The sequence below is a fragment of the Crocodylus siamensis genome, chromosome 10, assembly GCF_052110815.1.
Source record: "Crocodylus siamensis isolate JL-2025a chromosome 10, ASM5211081v1, whole genome shotgun sequence".
NCBI classification, from domain to species: domain Eukaryota; kingdom Metazoa; phylum Chordata; order Crocodylia; family Crocodylidae; genus Crocodylus; species Crocodylus siamensis.
The window spans coordinates 38,450,142-38,472,194 of record NC_143404.1 but is presented as its reverse complement, the minus strand read 5'-3'; the positions used below and the strand labels follow the sequence as shown (position 1 = coordinate 38,472,194).

General features: G+C 48.1%; 1 protein-coding gene across 1 annotated transcript; it reads right to left on the bottom strand.

Moving 5' to 3' along the window:
* Nucleotides 1-40: 40 nt before the first annotated feature.
* RELL2 (RELT like 2) lies at nt 41-16,687 on the bottom strand. Its single transcript, XM_090064299.1, has 6 exons — nt 16,480-16,687; nt 13,203-13,268; nt 13,045-13,111; nt 12,422-12,610; nt 10,239-10,836; nt 41-1,648 (listed from the first exon to the last, which is right to left on the bottom strand). The coding sequence occupies exons 1-6, from the start codon at nt 16,685-16,687 to the stop codon at nt 1,598-1,600; spliced, it is 1,179 nt and encodes a 392-aa protein (XP_089920425.1). The 3' UTR covers nt 41-1,597.
* Between the last annotated feature and the right edge of the window lie 5,366 nt (nt 16,688-22,053).

Genomic DNA, 22,053 nt, shown 5'->3' with positions numbered 1-22,053 from the left:
GTCATAACTGACTCTGAACTAGAATGTACAGGCTTAGAGCTACAAGGGCAGCTGCTTCTATCTTGCTGGCTGCCAGAATCAGGCTCTGGCCCCTAGCTCCTAGCTAGTGTAGGAGAGAAGGCTGCTTAAAGTCAGAAGCCCTGCCTGTTTGCAAGCTGTTTCCCCTCTTGGAATCCCAGAACAGGGCTTCCTCAACCTGCTCCCACCCTGGTATTAATGAGGTTCCCTGAGGTGGAGACACAGAGCTGGACTGCCCTAGGCAGAATCCTTGCAAGTTCCCAGCTGTGTGAGCTGGCACCAAGGGGCAATGATTGCTGTTTAGAACAGGAAGAGCTGGAGGCCAGGTCACTGCAGTCCTTTTGTTTTGAGCTGCTTCAGAACTGACTCAGCCCATCCTCAGCTTGTATGATCCTGGGCAGGGCCCTGGTGGGAGGTGGTGATCTGTCTGGTTCTGCTTGTTCTTGTGAGCACATGCAGAGGGTGTCCGTGCAGCACAATGTAGGGCCATGAAGAGATCCCCAACCTACCCTGTTTGGAAGTTAGTTCCGGTACCAAAGCTAGATGAGCACAGCATTCCCCCAGCCTAATCAGCCCTGCCTGAAAAAGCAGGATAAACAAGCTCATGTGGATTGCTGCACTAGAGCTAACCTGGGTGTCTTGGCATGGTGCTACGTTGTGCCACATAGCCATACCTATGCAGACAGACTAAGCCTACCTGGGCTGCTTCAGCATGCCCAGCTCCACTGCCTTAACTTGAGCAGGAGCTGATCCCTATGCTCTGCCACAGCTGTGTGTGTATACAGTCTGTGCCAGCAGCTGATTCACAGCATCTGGTCAGTTATAAACTGCATCTACATGTACCCTGCCATTAGCCCAGCTCTGTCCCACTTGGAGTTACTAGCTATGGGCAAGAGCATAGAACAGGGCAGTAACAGCTGGGCCAGGCTCTGGACTGCTGGAGGTCATTTAGACACTAGCAGAAGCTGGGACAGAATATAGCTATTCCTTCATGGGGCCATCTTTGAATCTTAGAACTGCGGCTGACCTGAAGGAGCTGCCTCCATCCCAGCGCCACAGCTGCAAGGTCAAGCAGGGCTGTTTTCCAGGGCCTATGACTGAGACAGTTGTTCAAGCACCAGCTGGCAAAGCAGAAGACCCAAAGTGGCACTGCACCCTCAGACCATGGCATGGATCTGAGCAGGCATCCTCCCTGGCTGCATGGGGAAGCTGCTATTGCCCTTGCAGTAGTAGAAGAGAAGCTACAGAGCTGGGACAGGCCCCAGTGCACTAAGTCAGGATTATGCTGCTGGTATTATCCCGATGGTGCCAGGCTGAAGGAAAGAGCTAATTTGGGGCTGAGAGACTGTGTCTCCATCTGCAGCTCCATGTGGTGCCTGTTGTGTAGTGGGGACAGGGGTTGTAAGTCTCAGGTAACTTGTTGATGGTATGAATTTGTTGCCAAGTGCAGTCACTTATTTATAAAGCAGCGCATCCTCACATCTCTGTGGCCGTGCCAAGCGCAGTTTAGCTTTTCTGGACTAAGGTTCACCATCACTGTTTCTTTTAAAGATCTGCTGCATCTTTGCCCTAGGCCATCTTAGGTTGTCTGCATCTCCACTTGGCAGCTGGAGCCAGGAGCAGAGAGAAGCTGCAGAAGAAAGAAAAAATGAAACAGAAATGTAGGAAGCGTTAGCTGTGGAGACAAATTCTACTCTGCCCAGTAACCCACTGCACTACTGCCATCACGGCTGACAGCTGAGCTGTAAATTTTAATCAACCTGAGGAACCCCGAAGAGGCAGGTGTATTGTGACCTGCACAAGGGAGTGCCCAGGCTTTTGGCAGACAGCTAAAGGCTGGGGCATCCATGTGGATTCAGTTCCTGCCCAAGGCATGTGGTGACACTTCAGTTAATGAAGCAGAGGTGTAGTATGGAAAAACTGCATCTGGGGTCATTGTCTTTCATGCTTCCCCATCTCCCTCCTCCTCCTCATCTCCTCCTCCCCCTGTGGCTGGCCAGCACAGAAATAGGAACAACACTCAGCACAAAGCATTCTGGGAATTGTAGTTCTCTAGTGGGAAGTAAAGGTTCCCATTGCTGGGGGCAAACCCATCCATTTTTTGGCCACCAAAGCCCATGTCCAAAAGGCAAAAAAATGCTGATTTCAGTGGCAAAAAATGGGGGTCAGTTTTCCTCTCAGAAGCAGCAAAGTCCACTGCTTCTCTGCAAAACTAGGCTTCCCAGAATGCCTAGTGCTCCATTACACATACTGCTCACTAGGTCCTTCTTGGGCCAGAAACTATAGACCAAGCACACAGAGGAAGGTAGGCAGTAGCCCCAGGGTGAGACAGCCCCTTCTTAGGTGGTGCCCAGTGCATGTGTGCCTCTCGCTTACCCCTTGTTACACTACTGAATGGCTTTGCCTTGTCGTCCCTTTCATGGTCCACACATGCACCCATCTGGCTTCTGAAGGGTGATTCTCCAATGCAGGAGGGGGTAAGGGTGGTTCCATTACTATCAGAATAGTAGTAAATCTGGATGGGAGTATGCCTAGGCTGACCTATTTCAGGTGGCCTTTCCTGTTCATTAAGAGATGTACATCTTTCTCAGAAAGGTCTTGATCCAGCTAAGCCTCAGCCTTGCAAACCACAACTTAGATGGCAGCAGGTTCCTGCTTAGGCTAGAACAGAAGAATCCACTGTCCCCACCCTCTGAGCTGCCTTCTTCCCAGCTGCACACACCAGCACTTTTGCTGACTCCTCAGTATGTATGAGCACGTCTGCTGGCAGAAGGGCAATGACTATGTCAGGGGTAGAGCCCAAAGGCGTAGGAACCTGGGCAAGAAGGGGTGACAGACTGGGAAGGGCTCTGAAGCAAGTGACCTATGCAGATGGACACTAGTAAGGATCTGTAACAATGGTACCTATGGGGGGGGGCGGAGCCTCCATGTACTGGATAATTCCCATAGATGCAAGCTTCCTTGTGAGTAATGGTGTTCCCCAAAGCTACCTTTTGCCTCCAAAGCTGCCTCTGCCTCATCCCCAATGCATACGCAGGCATGGGCCATGTTACCATGCTGGAACAGCTGAAAGCCTGCTTTCTCAGACATGCAGAGATCTTGAAGAAGGCAAGAGAAGCACACCCACTAGCATAAAAGCAGGAAGAAACCCTGCATCTGTTCTGCAGCATCAGGTCATTCCCACTCTGCTCCAATGACATCCATAGGAACTTTGCTCCGGCTATCACATATCAGTTGGCCTCTCCCAACCCACTGACATGTGTTCTTTATGATTGTCTCCCGTGCAGAAAGGGCCTAATGGTTTTTGGATCCCTCTCAATGTGAAAGAGGAGATGGGGATGTTACAGGAGACAAAACATATAGCCCACTTCCAGAAACTTGTATCATTCTTTCTTACTCTGCAGTGTACTTCTCACTTAGCTTTTAGCCAGCAAAATCCATCCCTTGGCCTTACAAGCAGTGGTTTATTGATCCTCAAAACAGCCTGGTGAGATAGGTAAGGAATTAGGGAGTTCAAGTATGCTGACTTCCTAGCATTACCTCATACTGAGGCGCTTCTGCTGCTTTGGACCTGGGGATATGCACCTTCAGCCTCAGCAAAGCACAAGGGGAGTGTAGTGGCAAGTGACTCCCACAGGCTGTAAGCCACAATGCTGCTTTGCCCTTTTTTGCAGAGCAGCTAAAGTGTAACACTTTTCAGCCTACCTTCCCAGGGAGGCCAAGTCCCATACTCAGCCAGCCTGAGTAATGCAGAGTGCAAATCAACAGACTATTCCCACAAAGGGGACAAGAAGCATTGTACCATTGTATCCAAGGACTTTCCTTTGCAGGCTTCTCTAAGATCTAATGACCTGGCCATTAGCATAGAGGTCCTGCACCTCCACACTTCATAGATTCATAGCTTCATAGACATTAGGGCTGAAAGGGACCTCAGAAGATCATCAAGTCCAGCTCCCTGCCCCAGGGGCGAGAAGTCAGCTGGGGTCATAGGATCCCAGCAAGATAAGCATCCAATTTTCTCTTGAAGGTGTTCAACGTAGGTGCTTGAACCACCTCCAGTGGCAAGCTATTCCAGACCTTGGGGGCTCAGACAGTAAAGAAATTCTTATGTCCAGCCTGAAACCGTCTTCCCAGATCCTTGTGGCCACTTCCAAGCCTCTCTACAGGGGCCCCTAGTAAGAGTGAGATCAGGGTTCATGCGGTAGGGCGAGACAATAGAAGAGCAACTGCTGATAGGATTTGTGAAAGCTTACTTTCTAGAAGCCCCATGCTGCAGAAATCCTGCCCAGGTTATACACAAAATATGGAACAGGGTGGTTTGCCATACCTGGCCACAAGGGGCTGACAGCCCTTCCTCCTTCCACCACACAGTTCAGTCAAATGGGTCTCAAGAACAGAGCCTGGCTAGGAGCATCACTGGCGCTAGCCAGCGCAGGCCTGGGGGGAGTGCCAACTGTGCTTGATTCAGGAAAGGTGGAACTGCAAAGTGAACCAAATTCCTCATAGGGCTCCCCCTTGCAGCCCTGTTCCCTCCCCCAACACAGGTAAAGCTAAGCTTTCAAGACAATAATGTTCTATTACTAGTAAGTACACATAGATTCCTGCCCTGCATGTGGATTGTGCAGTCTGTGGCAGCTGGCGAATGAATGAAGAGGTTACCGTTGTAACCAGTCAGCACCATGGATAGGATATTGTTAAGGTCACTTGGTGAAGGAATGTAAAAGCAGAGAAACACTGATTCTGAGCTCAAAGGTGAAAGCAGAGTTATGGGAGAGCTGTAACATCTGCAGACTCTATATACCATCCAAGATGCAAAATTCTGATATCTTTAGAGCCTGCCCTGGGAGGTTGGGTGAAGCTGTTTAAGTTTGTTGTTCTATGTACTCAACAGGCCATGATTAGCTGGTCACTAAATAGGCTACGTGAGAAATTCCTAACATGATGAGCTTCTGACGTGACATGATGGCTCTTCTGGAAATAAAAAGATAATAAAGAGGATCCTTGGCAACTTTAATATGGAGGCAAATTGAAGCCTGGACCCAAGAAGGGACCAGGTCTAGCAGGTTCTGCCTAAACATCTCTGTGGATCTCAGATGTTTCTAAGGGCTTGATGCCTGCAGGTATTAGAAGGCTAGCCTTTACAAGAAATGCCCCTAGCACAGTTTCATGAAGGAGAGAGAGACAGGGAGTGTAAGCCTGGGAATGCAAAAAATGAAGATCCAGATGAAAACTGCAATAAGGTGAAAAGGAGCCTGGAGTAGAACTATGATGACAACAGGAGTAGGTGGAGAATAATAAAACATCCTGCTCTCCTTGCAGAACCCCTAGTGTCAACAGTGAAGCACCCAGAGCACATTGTCCAGACATATCCTCTACCCTGGTTTCTCATTAGGCAGAAAAGCCACACACTTGAGAGAACAAAAGAAAATGACTGCTGTTAGAGCACCAACACAAGTAGGGGGAGCTTGCTGGACATAGATCCCCCTCTGCCTCTGTGCCCTGGAAAAGAACAGCAGGCAGCATCCTTTTCAGCACAAGAAGCCATTCCTAACACACTGACCCCAATACCATACTGTTCTCTTACGCCAGGGCAGGAGTTGGCTTTGAGGACTGATTAGTATGCAAGAGAGGGTGGGAAAGTCAAAAGCAAATGGCAGAAGAGTAGCCACTTACTATTAAAAAAAGAGAAATAAGCAACCCATCCCACTGGAACTGAGCTTCTGAAGCTAGGGAGATGGGCAGGAATTCAGCTAGGATGAGATAGGTAAGAATATAAAGAGCAAAGAGGTAAATAATGTTTCTTGTCTTGATCTGTATACTTTCCTGCTTGCACATCTGTTGCTGAACCATATACCCTACTCTCCTGCTTGCCCTGCTCTGACTCATTGAACCACACTGTTCAGACTGAAAGCTCTTTGGGACAGGGTTATGTCCTCCAATGTGTTTATGTAACACCCAGCAGAACAGAGCCTCAGCAACTAGCAATAACACCAACTCTGATGGTCCTGACTTTTTAGCATTCTATTTTTAACAAGAAGGTTATTTCCTTTTTTATAAGTACCTGATATTGCCAGCCATTATTCTTTCTTAATATATTTTTGTCTGGTGCCTGCAAAGATTTTCTCCTTCACTACTGGAATACAGCCATCACTGGAAGAGGAACCTGTCAGCAGGATGGTGCTGAGCCATATAATAGCTCTACTGAGCGAACAAAGTGCCCCCACTCTAGATGAAACTGCCTAGCAATATGCCTACTATACTTTTATAGAACCTGTCCTGGGGCCCGCTAATGTCCGGAATGACAACATGCAACAGGGTTAACATGCTGCTCATTCCCTGTATGCTCATTGGGTAAAAGGCCACTCTCCTTTCTTCCCCCCTTCCCTATCCTTTGAAATTAAATTACTATTTTCTATTAAGACTCCCTGCTCCCTGAAGGTCCTTTTATAGCATCAGATGAAGTAGGCTGTTGCTTACAAAAGCTTATGCCTCTCGGAATTATTCTTTAAGATGCCACAGCTCTGTCTTGTGCTAGTCATAGAATCACAGAAAAGTAGGGCTGGAAGGGACTGCCAGATCTTATAGTCAAACCCCCAATCAAGGCTAAATCATCCCTAGCCAAACCACCACACACGTCCTTGTCTAACCTCTTATTAACACTGCGCAATCAACCCTGTAGCACAACTATAAGGCCAATTTCCCAAAGGCATCAAAAGCACCCTAACCTGCCACAGGAAACCAAGTGGACAACACTGGTCCGGATTCCCCCTGCCTCCAAGGAGCAGGGCTGGGGGGGGGGGGAAAGGAGGAGGCAAGGCCAGTGCCGCTGGCCTCCTCCCCTGCTCCAGCCCCTCAGTCCCCACCATCATGGCAGCGCTCCGCTGTGTGTGTGTGTGTGTGTGCGCGCGCGCGCGTGTCTGTCTGTGTAGGGCACTCTGATTGGTTGGTTCAGTCATCATTGTGATTGGCTACCAAGACAACCAATCAGAGTGTGAAGAAAGTGTTACCGACAGACAGCCCTATTTAGTCTATTACATTAGACTAAAATATGGTTTGGAGGCTGGAGTAGGCCTCAGCACCTTTGCTAGTTCCAGATGACCCTTGCTGAAGGGGAGAAATATTCTGCCAGTATGTTCTGACAGAAGAATGTCAAAAAGGTGACTGGGAATTTCTCGTTTAACTCTAATAACCCCAGAACCAGTGTCTGAGAATTACTGAGCACTGTTGAAGTCATCTGGGGAGATTGCCAAAGGTATGTTTGCTCATTTAGATTTATAAAACCTGAGAAGCCTATTTCATGCTTGAGATGTTCCTGCCAATGATTTAAATAATCAGTATAAACAGGAAAAAGACAACAGCAGCCCCCCAAAAAGACTGCCCAGCACTAACAAAAAAAAATGGATTATCCCAGTCTCTTCAGAAGCAACCCCATCCTTGAAAGCTCCCTTAAAAAGATCTGCCTTGTCCATGCCTCAGAGGTGGATAGGCTATTGTGACATAGATTGGGAAGGAAGCAGTTTCCAAAGAAAAAGAATGAGGAATAAAGACTGAGAAATAAGATGACAAAAAATGAGCTAGGATTTCTAGTAGCTTCTATGTCTGCCTAAACTGAGGCAGTTAGGGCCCAAGAGAACACAGACACCAAGAAGACACTAATATCAGTCATGCAAAAGATGTCACGAAAAGTCCCACTTCAGTATGGATGGCAGATCAGGTGATGGGTTTCTAGGTCTTGGCTGACTTGGTCCACATAACTCAGTAAGACTGTGATGTTAGTAGCCCCTGAAGGTATGATAGATTCACTGTTGAGGGAACCTATGAACCAGAGAGATACCAAGCTAAATCCACAGGTGGGTTTAGAGAATCACCCAAGCTGAGAAGAACTTGCAGATCATAAGGGCAAGCAGTCTTTGAATGAAATGAAGGCACTTATCCCAGACAGCAGTATGGCCAAGTCTGAAGACTTCAGGACCATCCTCTTGATGGACCAGTATACACGAGATGTGGACAAGGGAATCAGTGAAACAGTCCCTGCTTAATATCATGGAAGATGGCAATTACCTAGAGAAAAGGCAGTTTGGCATGGCTAGTGCTGGAGGAGGCATATCTATGTCCAAGATTCCAATCAAAGTAATAAGAGTTCCAAAATAAATGATGCCCTAAATTGTACTTCTCAGTGTCACCAAGCCCCAGGCCTACAGTTCAGGTACTGAGCTCTGAGGAAGGAGATGTTTAAGCAACTCATACTAAAAGGCCTTTTCCTAGAGGCAGTGGTTCTCAACATTTTTAAATTCAAGGCACCCCTCCCAAAATGGCAGATCTTAATTTTCATTTGTCTTTTTTACTTATTTTGACCTTTTTCACATATTTTTGAATAATAGAGCAATTTTTCTGTTGCAAAAAAATAAGGAAGACCACAACGTGTCAGAATGTTTTTAACACTATGAATTCCTATATGAAAACTCTGGGTTTATTTTGTGAATCATGTTTGTACCCCATGGCACACTCAGAAGGGTCTCAAGGCACTCCAGAATGCCAGGGCACCCTGGTTGACAGTCACTGTGCTAAGGTGACTGAGCCCAGTGGAGTCAATATCAGAACACAAAGTATTATTGCAGTGAAGATCCTCAAGTCTGAGGCAGAAGAAGGTCTCCCATAGTGAAGATATTCTGGGTGTGAAAACTAGTATAGTCCATACAGTCATGATTTCAAGATAAGTTCTTTGACTTATGGATTCACTTCTTCCTGAGCTCCAGGGAAAAAAATGCATTGCTGGGAATCAGCATCCCTGGAAGCTCAGTAGACTTCTGCATGGACTCTTTTGCTCTGCCAGTCCAGTGGTTGCTGGTAGAGCCAGCTTCCTCCCCATTCTTGTTATCAATTTTTCAAATGTGACTGAGAGGTCTTAGCCTGTACTTCCCTCAAAATACTCTAAGTGCTCACAGTCAATACCTACCATCTTGAAATCCAGTACAGTGCTGGGTATCAAATTTAACTTAGGCCCTCAAAGAGAGAAGCAGCAGTCTGAGCTGAGCAGGCTAGAAGGCAACATCAGGCTGAGCTGCTCCTGGGACATCTCGGAGGTAAGGGCAGGAGCTATGAGGATGATTTGGAGGCTCCTGGTCCTGGGCATGACCTGAAACTGCACCCTGCCAGGGAAGGGTGGTCTGGTGAGGCTCCTAGTGGCATGCAAGTCCCCAGGAAATGCCAAGCCAGTTAACTCCCCTTGTGAAAAGTGAGGAGGAGTGCCTTATAACCCTAGTCCCTGCCTATGGGTGGATTACCAACACTGGAAGGGAGTGGGGCAAGGCAAGCCCAGTGTTTGGGCTGCCCGAGCCCAGTGTAAGGGCCAGGCATGGCATCAGCTACCTGAGCCTATAGGGTGGAAGACCCTGGGAGTGTGAAGCAGCCCAGTGAGGGACAGAAGGCCCAGTGAGGGGCTGAGTGTGTACAGCGACCCAGTCAAGAGTGGTAAAGATGAGTGGCCCTAGTGAGGGCAAGAACTACTGACTTGGGGAAATAGATATATCAGATGGGACAATATGGAAATACCAGCTGTGACAGAAATACTGGAATTGACAATATGGAAATACTGGATGTGATACTGAAACAGCTGCAAGGCACGGGACGTGTAAAGAGAGGTCAGAGAGTGTACTTAGGACCCTGTTATCAAGAGGTTGAACAATGGGCAGCCTCCCGCCTTAGAAATAACATTCATATTATTTTCATCAAGGTGTGGCAGGTGAGTGAGGTTGGGGTTTAGCCCAGAACAGGTGGGCAGCCAGCTTTGGGATGTGGCCCTGAAATGCCATCCTGTTACAGGGTGGTTGCAGCCAGCTTCCATGAAGCATGATCCTGAATGTCATTTCAGTATCTGGAGTAGGGAGATCCACTCCTGGTCTCTGAGATCCCTTTGCAAAGAAGACCTGAGCAATAAACTCAAGCTTAACCCTTCAGCTACTTATCCTCCACTGCAGTGTTGCCCTAGGGTTTTCTCAGTGGGTTTGGGGCTTACAGCTCCCGGTCCATGAAGCAGCATCCAAAACCTCCAGGACTTGGCTATGCTGTGCAGACCTCTCTCCACCAGAACTTTTGGTTCCCTCCCATTATCTTCCAAGTTTTGACCTCTGTTCCCTAATGACCTGCTGAAAAGCAGCAGTCCTTGGGTGGATTTTGTGTGACCTGCTCAGAAGACAAGGAAAGAGCAAAGGGAATCCTACCTGTTGCCCTATGTCCTCCATTTTGGTTTCTTTCCAGTTGGCATCTTCGTTTCCAGACACATCTGCTCTAGGTCTTTCTTGCGGACCATGGGCTCCTTTAATTTCTGATGTCTGATTACCTGCCCCTTGTGTAGTGCTCTCCTGAAGGGCAGTGTTTCTTTTGTCCCACTTCACCAACTCTTTCCTGTCTCTTGGGTCTCCAGCATTCTGCTTTCCAGGAACCCGAAGGCCCTCATGCTTCTTTTGGTCACTTTCATTCTTGGGGGCAATGTTTTGGAGACTAACATCCTTCAGTGAGCCAGACTTACTAGCACCCTTTCCCTGTGGTCCATTTTTGTGAGCATCCAAGTTGGCTGGTGCATTTGTAGAACCCTGGCCTTGGCCTGGGGCATTTGAATAACCTTCCTCTTGGACTCCTCCAATTTGTACATCGTCCACTTGAACAATTCCACTTTGAGGACCCTCCTGTTGGAGCCTTTCACTACTGCAGGCCTTATATTCTAAGTCATCAGGACTAGGGCCCTTGCTGCCATCAGGAAGGGGCTCATCCTGCTGCTCCTGGAAACTGGACTTCTTCTCAATATGGGTAACCCGAAACCTAGCAAAGAAAAAATCAGTTCAGACATAGGGATGAATATTTTCCTTCATCTCATCTGGACCTTCAGAGTATACAGGCTGACCTCTAGCCCCTGGCCCTTCATTTTCCCTCCATTGGCAAGCTGATGCTCTTTTCTTCTGGTTAGCTACTCACCATTCATAAGTTGAGCCTGACCCCTGCAATTTTTATATCATCTCTCAAACTGAATCTTGATCTCTTGTCAACTCATACACCATACTGCTGCTATCCTCTGAGATTTTAAAGCAAAGTCTTCTGCATGCCATTACTAACATTTGACTTGCCTGTGCTGTATGATCTTGAACCTGTGACTCCCCTCCAGCCTCTCCCTGTCACATTTTGGTATGTGGACAATTGATCTCCAAGCCTCTCCAAGCAAACATTTTAAGCTAACACTAACCGTTACTTCCCCCTCTCCAGCATTCAGGTGACAATCCTATTTTCCCTTGCTCTCAAGCCTTCCGCATGCCCTGCTGATCTCTCCCCTGACTGCATGCCCTTTTGCTTGCCCCTGATCTCACCCCATTCTTTGCACACATTTCTTTTCATGTTTTGCAGAATGGCACCTGCTGTCATATTTCTTTTACTAGGTGACCAGAAAGCTGAGACAGGCTGAGACAGCAGTCACCAGTTTTGACCTGGTAGAGAAAGAAGCCAGAAGTGATCATCCTCCAAAAAGAGGGTACAGTTGGGACTAGGCATCTTGCTATGGTTTCAGATGTGTAATTTAAACTGAAAGTCGTCCTCATTCAGCCCACCTGTAAATGGGTGCCTGGTCATCTGGGCTGGGGAATCAAGGCAATCATATATGATGCTAGGTCCAATTCAATATATAATCACCATTTTACAAAAACAGCAACGAAAATTTGGGGAAAAAAGATGCTTGCTTAGAAATTTGCTAGAAATTTTTGGAATTTGCTAAAAAAAGAAACTTCTCCTTCCTCCAAAAGATAAAATTTGAGAAGCTTTTTGAATATTGAAGAAAAGTGCATGTTTTATGAGCTAACACTTAAGAACACATTTAATATTTTAAAGCAGAGATAAGCAGAAGATAGTAAGATTTGTATTATGCAGAGTTCTGAGAAAAAAGAGGGAGGGTGAATTATTATACAGAGATAAAGAAACACAAAAGCTTAACATTGACTGAAGCTTAAAGGAACTGTCAGAGGCTAAAAGGAAGAGAAGAAAAGAACACAAGTGTCCTGCATACATTGACTTGGGTCATCTTGAGCACAGTTGATAGAAAATAAATATCTGTCTTTATGTATGTTTTAGGGGACTGGATATACTTTAAATTTTAAATTTGTTATTTGATAAGTTGGATTAATTAATAAAGTAAAAAAAAGATTTTGGGATAGTAGTTGTTTGTCTCCTAGCATTACATTAGTATTGCTGGAATAACAGTAAGGAGGAACTAGAGAGCTCCTTGGGGCAAGGAAAAGCAGGGAGAAGAGGAGGAAAGGCACAGGGACCATGAGATCAAAAATGGCTTCAGCAGAGAGGCCACTCCCTTCTACAACAAATGCAAGGCCAACAGGAAATGCTTTAGTAGGGATCTGCTAAATACCTGCCAACTGAGAAGACAGTTGTCTCCCCAGGATGCATCCTGGCTTTGCCCTCCTTGGATCTGCCCTGGCGATGCACAGCGTGCCTCTTCTTCTTGCTGCAGTGAATACACGGGGCCTGTGTGGAGCCCAGGTGCACTGTGTGGTGATGTGGCGGGCCCCCATCCTGGCTATTACGATGAGGACAAAGACTGCCGTAGGAGAGGAAACAGAGACAATCAGTTCCTTATAAATGGGGGAGGTCAGCCATCATGTTGGCCCACCTTCAAGTCTCTGTACTCAGAGAAGAAAGAGTTCTTGAGGAAATTAATGGAATTAGAGCAGAATTGCTCACAGAGGAAAAGGCAAGAAAAGGATGTTCCATCCTGACTGAAGGAGAGTGGTCACACAGTGACAGAAAATTGAGGTCCCCATGAACTTGGGGTCTCAGCTTCTTCACAGGTGAGCCATAAGAACCCAGCTTCACCTTGTCCTCCTAAGCTTTCCAAGTAGCTGTTGAGACCAAATGGGATTGGATTAGGGGCCTGAGTGCACTCAGACAGTCTCAGGATTGGAATGCTACCCATGGCACTGCTGATCCCTTCACTGCTGCAAAAGCTGAGGAATGGTGGATGATCCCCCTCACCTGGGCACTGGCACATGGACATCCCCTTCACTGTCCCCCAGCATTTCCTTCAGGGCTTCCACATTTGCTGGCAATGAGAAGAAACAGAAAATATATCCAGCCAGAACAGTCCAGTGCTCAAAAATACCCCCCAGAGGCAGGCCCAATGAAATACCCACCTTCATTCTGAATGATGCATCTCACAATCTTCTCTACTGTGTCCTCATTCAGCTCCTCCTCTTCATCTGAAAGGAGAAAATATGGCAGCGAGGAAAAAGATTTAGGTGCTCCCCTGGCAGGGAGGTCATCCATAGACAGTCCCAACTACTGAAGAACAAAAGTAACCAAGAGTAAACCAAGCACCTTTATTCTATATAGGGAAAGCCCTGAAAAGCAACTGTACCCTGCAGCCATGCCTAGGAGACACACCAAGTGTCTGGGCTTTCCCTTCCATCATCAAGCCTCATCTCTAGAGGCAACAGGAAATTATGCTGTGGTGTTTTCCCTCCATTAGCAGAATCTTCCCAGACCCTGGGAGAGTAGGTTTACCCTTCCACAAAGGGAATTAGCGAGACCTCATGAACAAAAGACCCCCACAGTGGTGGGGGGGTCTTGAAAAAGGACTGTCATAGAATCCAAGAAAAAATCTAATATAATAAAAGGCTTTGTCTGTCTGTGTGTCTTTCCATCCGTAATGCTGTTGGGCAGCTGTGTATGCACCACCAAGAGGGTGGGCAGCGATTGACTGCATGGGCCTGGGCTGCACAGGCCCAAGTTTGCGCTGCTGCTGGGGAAGTTTGTGGTGGTGAATACGCCCCAGCCACCCAAGCAGTGGGGTTTCCTCCCAGCTGAGGGATCACGGTGGGGGTGTCCACATACTGCCTGGCCCCAGTACCCCCCAGAACAGCTGGTAGGGATGGGGAGGTGGCAGGCAGGAAGGGAGGGAGGAAGGCAAGGGCCAGACCCAGAGCGGGGCCAGACCCAGAGTGGCAATGAGGGAGGAGCTGAGTGGGGCCACACCCAGAGAGGCGATGGCAGGTGGGGGTAGAGAGGGGCTGGACCCAGAGCAGTGGCGAGGCGGGGCAGAGTGCGGCCAGACCTGGAGCAATGGGGTGGAGGTGGAGTTGAGCAGGGCCGGACCCAGAACAGTAGGGGGCAGGGGCGCGGGCCGGATGCAGGGCTCCGTCCCCCCCCCCCCCTGTCATTCTTGATGGGCAATTTGCTAGTATTTGTAATAAGGTCTCATAACTTAGGATTTCTAGACCACAGTGACAAACATGCTTCATTGTTAGGAAAACTTCTGTCTGGGCAGTGCATCGTGGAGTGGTGGAAAGCAGCAGCAGTGCATCAGCAAGAAGGCTGCTTCTTTTATTAGGGGAAATACTGCTGTCAGAAGCTTTGAGAAAGCATACACTAAGACTGAAAATACAGTTTACGTGAACCACACTGAACCACACATCACAGGAAACCTTGTATTTTCCTAAGGCAACGTTCCTTTCAGCCCTGGAGGTGAGATGAGGGGCATAAAGCCAGTCTACAAGCAAGATTCTGCAAGGCTCCTATAGGGGTTCCAGACAACTTTCCTAAGTAATTTAAAAACTGATCTCCACCAGAAAGTGTTGACCCCAAGCGTACTCTTCCATCTGAACCAGTGATATCTAAAATGATGTCTTTTCAGTGGTTGCAGGTGCAGAGTCCAATTTTGCACATCTGGAAGCTAATAGGAAGATTCCTCTTGATATCACTGAGCCTTGGATTGAACTCTCTGGTAATGGAGTACAGAGCTTATAATTTCTGGGAAGCTCAAATATATTTCCACAAGTGGAACTGAGAGCTGCTAAAGCCCTGAGTCCTATCTAAGGGTTCTTGGAAGGCCCAAGTTGCACCTGTATTTGCGAATGCCAGGCATTTGTGAGAGCCACATTTGCCCCAAGGAAGTTGTGAGTTCTGCCAATCAGAATTACAACTCAGTGTCAGAAGCTGTAGCTTTTGGAGCCCTGCTCTTAAACTGCAGAATTCAGTAGTTACACAACTGCCATTTTGAGTTATGAAAGTTACAGAGAAAAGACGCAGCTATTCCTTTGTAGTAAAAGCTGAAGAAGCTAGCAAACAACAAAGGCAGCTAAGATATAGCTAAAGAAAGTATGTCAGTTAGAAGAGCATTAAGAGTATAATATAGCTTTTAAAAAAATAATGAAATACAAGCAAAAAATGGTATTTGCAGAGAAGGTTTCAGCACCAACTCTGACTGTGCCATAAGCTCCACCTGTAAGTCAAAGCCCTGTACTGAAGCCCATCTCACCCTACCTGGCTTAGCAATATGAATCCTGTACCACCATAAAGCCAACCCTCACTCTACAAAGTGACCGGGGAGCCAACACACAGGCCAGACTGTACCTTTACACCATGGACTGGCAAACTTTACTGTACTTAACTGCTGCTTGGCAATATCCTTTATGACAAGTACTACCTGACGGACAGATTCTGCCCCAGATCCCTTTCCTGCAGGTCCCTCACTGAGCCACTTAAGACAGCCTTAGAGGATAGAAAGCCACTGGCACATTTGCCCAGTCCTTACCCATGCAATCTGATTTCTATGTGTTACAGGAGTTAGCTGGCTGACACCTTTCAACTGTGTACTGGCAAGTTTTGCACACTTTCCAACATAAAACACAAAACCCAAGAATGTGCTCCTAATTATCCATGATAACCCCCGGACTGTAGTGTACATGCCCTTATATACAATACACCCCCAGAGGGTGCCTGTAAGTTACAGAAATACACAAATCAATAGTATCTTATTGGAATTCACATGTCCAGCAAGAAAGGCCTACATTTTGTGACACAGCTAGAAACTGTCTCCTGTTCGTGGGTAGAAAGTAGATGGGAACATGGGTCAGATCCCTTGTGCATATCATGGGTGCATCACTGGTATCTACATATCAGAAAGAGTTAAACTGAAAGTGATCCCATATCCATGGGTGCCATAAGCAGTGATGAACTTCCAGTTAAGTGGAGAAACTATGAAATGGCACCGATTTGGCATCCAGCGTGAGTGGAAAAGGAATGCAACTTACATATATAGGCCTTAGGAAAAGAAGGTGCAGCTCCACTGAAGTCAGCAGGAATTATACACATTTACATCAAGACTGAACTTACCCCATTGATTTGGGGAAAAGTACACACATACCTTATTCATGGCTGTTAGCTGCTCTTTTCACATCCCTGCCCTTCCCATTCTTGTGATGTACAAGTTATGCTTATTTTGTGTGCCAGCTACCTGCCCAAGCAGTGCATATTATATTGCATTGCCATTTACACCTGTTTTCTGACACTATTGGGCCACCAGGACCTCCTCAAGCACAGTGCCCACCAGTGTACCAACAAATGCATATTGTTAGCAGGAAGCTGCTACACCCTGCAGAATAAGCCCAGTCCTTTTGCTTCATTACTCACTGGCCTGGAGCTCTGTCAACACCTCCTTGTTGTCAGGGTCAAGCTCGTCACGAAATGTCCGGCACCGATAGCCCTTTTTCTTCAGGACATGGCAAATCAGGAAGCCCACAAGCCCCATGATGAAGAAGACCAGCACGAGCAGGAAGAGCATGTACAAGCTGTGCTGGGGATCTGCCTCCCCATCATCGGTGCTGTTCTGGTCTGACATATGGATCTAGGAGACAGCAGGGAAGATGGCTCAGAGCCTCATGCACTGGCACACTCTCTTTGGCCATTCTGGTCCTTGCTGTCCTGCCACTACTGGACTGGGGCAAAGGAAACATCTTGTTCTTTCTCCATTGGGTTTGCAATGCTCCATTGGACTGGTACAGCCCTTCAGAGAAGCAGCTTGGCATTTCTGAGGAGCCAACATCAGGAACTGAGCCTGGGAAAGCCATATTCTGGCCCTAAGGGGGGATTTACACAGGGGGCATCACCCCAGCTGCTGGCACCGTAGGAAAGGTGGGACACAAGAAGGAAGAGGCTCCAGTGCAGCCACCTCCAGGGGGTGCCCACCTCCGTCTGTATCTTGTCATTTTCTACCGGGTGCCTTCTCTCTCCTGGCAGCTGAGGTTTCCCAAGGACATCACCAGCCCCGCACCTCCCCGCTCCCCGCATCTCCAGCTCTGGCTCCCTGCAGAGCAACTGCCCCCTCCCAAGGGCACGGGTCCCGCTCTCCGCTCCTGTCCGCAGCCCGGAGGCAAGGCACGCTGCTGCCTGCTGCCTGCTGCCCCTGCCTGGGACGGAGTGACCCCAGGCTCCGCTCCCCGCGGCCACTGCAGCCGCCCGCTTTGCCTGGCTCTGGCGAGTGCCCAGCAGAGTACTCACAGCCGGCGGACAGGGCCTCAGATGCCAAAGTCAAAAGCCCAGGGAGGGGTCAGAGCGGCGGCCGCCGGCGCAGCGCCGGGCGCACGGGGGCGGGCAGGGGGCGCCGCGGCTGCTCTCGGGAGAAGCATCGCCCTTCTCCCCGCGCCGGCAGCACCGCGCTCCCGCCCTGCCGGCGCTGGCTGGGGCGACGCCGCCTGCCTGCCTGCCCTTCCCCCTCCGCACCGAGCTCAGCAGCTACCCCGGCTCTCCGCCCCACGCATGTCCCGGATCGTCCGTCGTTGCGCGGCTGCTCGCTGCCTCCCGTGCTCATCGGCGCATCCTGCCGCCCTTCCCTCTCCCTTCCGCAGCTCCTGGCCAGCCGCTGCTGCACTGACACCTTCTGCTACAAGGCAGCGCCCGCGGCCGCATTAGGCGTTTCGCTGGTACCTTTCTGCAGAACTGTCCTCTTCACCTTCGCCCGTCTCCTAGCAACTCAGCATCCAGCTGCTGGGTACCACTTCTTCTGGCCCGGCACAAATGGCTCGTCCTCAGGAAGGAGGAAGACAAGCAGTCTTTGTGCTGCTTCTGTATGCCTGGGGAGCCTTCTGCTGTCTGTCAGTGGAAGCACCTAGCTGCTCTGACCCCTGGAAAATACCTCTGAAACTCCTCTAGTAGGTCAGGGAGAGATTGAAGCAGCTGCCCCACAGCAGAAGGAAGGGGCCCACCCGTGTCACCATTATGGAGGAGGCATTGGCAAGCTGCACAGCTTTACAGGGGTGAGAAGGAGAGCAGGTACTAACCTCACTGAAATAAAAGCCACATCTCATGTCTTCAGCACCTCTTACTCCAACATCCATTATGTTCTAGAGGGGAATCAGAGAGGTGACATACTGAGGGGAAGGGGACTTCCATACCTGGGAAGCCATCTCTCACAGAAGGCTGACATCAATGAAGAAATCCAACACTGCCTTAAAAGTGCAAGTGCAGCCTTCAGACACCTGAGGAAACAGGTATTTGAAGATTGTGACATCACATTTGAAATCAAGGTCGTGATTTATCAAGCAGTCATGATCCCTACCTTACTATACACAGCTGAAATGTGGACAATGTACAGGAGACCTCAAGTCGCTGGAAAAGTACCATCAGTGCTGCCTGCAGAAGGTCCTGCCAATCCAGTGGGAAGACAGATGCACCAGCTTAGAGTCCACTCACAAGCACAGTCCACTTCTGTCACAATGGAAGACAGGCTGACGATACAGGCCAACCTGGACAGACTTGTAAAGTGGGCGGATCTAAACATGATGATGTTTAACATTAAGAAATGTAAAGTGCTCCATCTGGGGAGAAATAATCCACAACATACTTACAGGCTCAGTGGTGCTACACCACAACTGAAAAAGACTTGGGGTCATGATCAGTCACAAAATGAACATGAGCCACCAATGTGATGCTAGATGCTATAGCCGGCAAAGTGGACAACACTCTGGCATGCATCAACCAATGCATCACAAGCAAGACTAAGGATGTCATCCTCCTGCTCTACTCCACATTAGTGAGGCTGCAGCTGGAGTACTGCATCCAGTTCTGGGCACTGCACTTCAAGAAGGATGTAAAGAAGCTGGAAAGAGTCCAAAGGAGGACCACACAAATTATTAGAGGTCTGGAGAACAGACCATATGAGGAGAGGCTGACATGGGACTGTTCAGAGGGGACTGTTCATGGGACTGGAAAAGAGAAGTCAGAGGGGACTTGGTGGCAGCTCTTAAGTGTGTAAGGGGTGAACATCAGGGGCTAGGAGAGCATCTGTTCACCAAGACACCCCAGGGGAAAACTAGGAATAATGGTCATAAACTGATAGAAGATCAACTCAGATTAGACATAAGGAAAAACGTTATGGTTCATGTGTCCAGAGTCTGAAACGGACTTCCCCTGGAGGCGGTATGGTCACCTTCCCTGGAAATCTTCAAAAGATGAGTGGATGCACATCTTGCTGGGGGCATCTGACCTCAGTAGTCTTTCCTGCCTTTCTGCTGGACTTGAAGATCTTGTGAGGTCCCTTCCAGCCCCTAACTTCTATGAATTTATAAATAGCATTGAGGCGATGATCATCTGACACCAGCTTCGCTGGGCCAGCCATGTCATCCAGATGTCTGACACCAGAATCCCAAAGCAAGTTTTATTCTTCCTGCTCAGTAAAGGCATACACTCAAGAGGAGGGAAGAGAAAGCACTTCAAGGATGTCCTCAAAGCCAACTTAAAAAAATGTTACATCAACATCAATTCATGGGACACTATCACCCAGGACCTCCCCAAATGAAGGAAGAGTTTGCTGCAAGGGTCTCTGTACTTTGAAACCTTATCACGACAATGGGAGACAGAAAAGTGGGAGCGGCAGAAACAGTGTGTTGTGGACCGAATCAAGAATCCAGAACCACCCACCCTATACAAACACCTGCTTGAGTTGCAACAGAGTCTGTCAATCCTGGGTCAGCCTCATCAGCTATCTTTAGACCCACAGATAAAACAATCATGAAAAACAGTCATCCTTGACTGTGAGGGGTTGCCAGTGATGATGATGATACTGAGGGGACAAAGGCAGAAATCACAGATATCAAGAGTGTGGATGTATGTGCACCGTTGTGTGATGAGTGAGGGAAGGAGATGTGATCTTATTTGTACATGTATATGTATATTTATGGCAGGGAATAGCTCCAAATAATGTCTGTACCTGCATGTGAACACATGCACATGTGACTTCTGGCACTACTGCACATACTCGGGTGCAATAGTCTGATCAGTACAAAAGAAACTTTCTCTTGATAAGGAGCTCAGAGACCACTGCTGCTGCTTTGGTGAATGTCCATAAACTTTCTTGCCCACAGCAAGGGAGGTCCATCCTCACCCAGGCAGCCAAACCTGCAACACTTGACAGGACTGGCCCTCAACCACACCTGTCCCACCACCTGCAGTCTGCAGGATTGATTAGGAATGCCCTGAACCAGCTTGGGAAACTTTCCTCACAGACGAAACCTAGAGGGCTGTTCCTGCTCCCCAGGCTGTCAGACATAGAATCCCACAAGGCCCAGCCCTCCCATCAATAGCATGCAAAATTCAAAAAGGCATCAGGAGAGCTGGCAAGACATCTCAGAGGAAGTGCTGGCATGTCACAAATGACACCCAGCTCTACATCTCCTGTGCCTTCATTGTTTGAAGAGCTGGCAGTGGCTAAAACTGAATCTGGCCAAGATGGTTACAAGAAGGATGCACTTGGAAAAGCCTACCTTCTTTCCAACATTCCTCATTACCAAAGGCACCTCTTTGTTTATTAAATCAGTCTGAATCCTTGGGATCCTTTTGGACAATATCATAATGGCAGAAATGCCAGTTACTATTGCAAGTGGCTAGCAGATGCAGTCTACCTTGTCAAACCTGGCCTCGGTAATCCAGTTATTCGTGACTTCTGAGTTTGATTACTGCTGCTCATTCTATCCAAGAGTAAAGCCTTATACCCTAAAAAAGGCTCCATCTGCCTGAAACCACAGCAAAAAAGATGCAACAAACACACCAACTTCCCACTGAATATAGTGTATAGCTCAAGAATCTTCTGATTCTTCCACACAAATGACCTTTAGTAACTGAAAAACTCATTCTCCTTCCATAACTCTGACCTTATACAACAGCAATATTCTACTTCAGCAATGATAGTGCTGGGCAACAGATTTATGAGAACAGGAAAGTCCAGCAGAGGCTTGTGCATACCAGAGACAGAACGTCTATAGAAGCTGGATCTGAAATTAATTCCCGCAGGACTTATGAATGGCCACAGTCCTCACTGTGTTCAGAACTAATGCAAAGTTCATTTAAGTAAATTTTTCATGAATGAGCTCTTCCCACATGGAAAACATACCCACCCACTTAGTGAATCAAACACAAGCACTCCCTGATTACAATATTTCTCATGCAGACACAGGAGGGAGAGATTATTGTTTTCTTTTCTATTTTTATATATTTTGGAGGCATTTAGACATAGTGACAGACACTAAACAGCAACACATGCACACACATACTCTCTCTCTCTGTCTCTCAAAATGTCTGTGGATTCATATGTATGAGCTGTACAAAGTAATCATGAATATTTACCAGCAGAGGGCACACAGCTACAGATCCAGGAGTGAGAATGTGAGTAGTCAAGCTAGCCCAGTCGAGCAGCACTCAGGAGCCTGGCAAGGAGCTGAGTGTGGGACCCAAGGGTCTAGGAGTCTAAGGGATATCCCCCTTTGGGAGAGGGGAGAACTCAGAGTGGACAAGGCAAGCCCAAATAGAATTTATTGCTTGGATTGGTGATTCCAAAAAGGGCAATGCCTCGGAATGGTGCCTAGCATCTTACAGGGGCCATTCTGTAAGAAAGAAAGGAAAAGAAGAGATCACCTTGAAAGAGGAGCTGTCAACATCTGCAATGGCACAGTTCTCCCAGAGAGGTGTGGGCAGGGTGTAGGGGAGAAGGAGTCCCATGATGACACCAAATGGGACTCAATTTGACATGCTCCTTATGACAAGCTAAAATGGAGGCCAGGCACATTCCCCTTCACCCTGTTCTATTATTAAGACCAGGGCACGGCAGGTAAATCCAGGGGGTGACAGGAATGGAGAGTGGGACTGGTGGTTAATACCTCAGCCGGCAGAGGTCCCTAGTAGGGCTATGCGAAATGGCACTGTTCTGTTTCAACT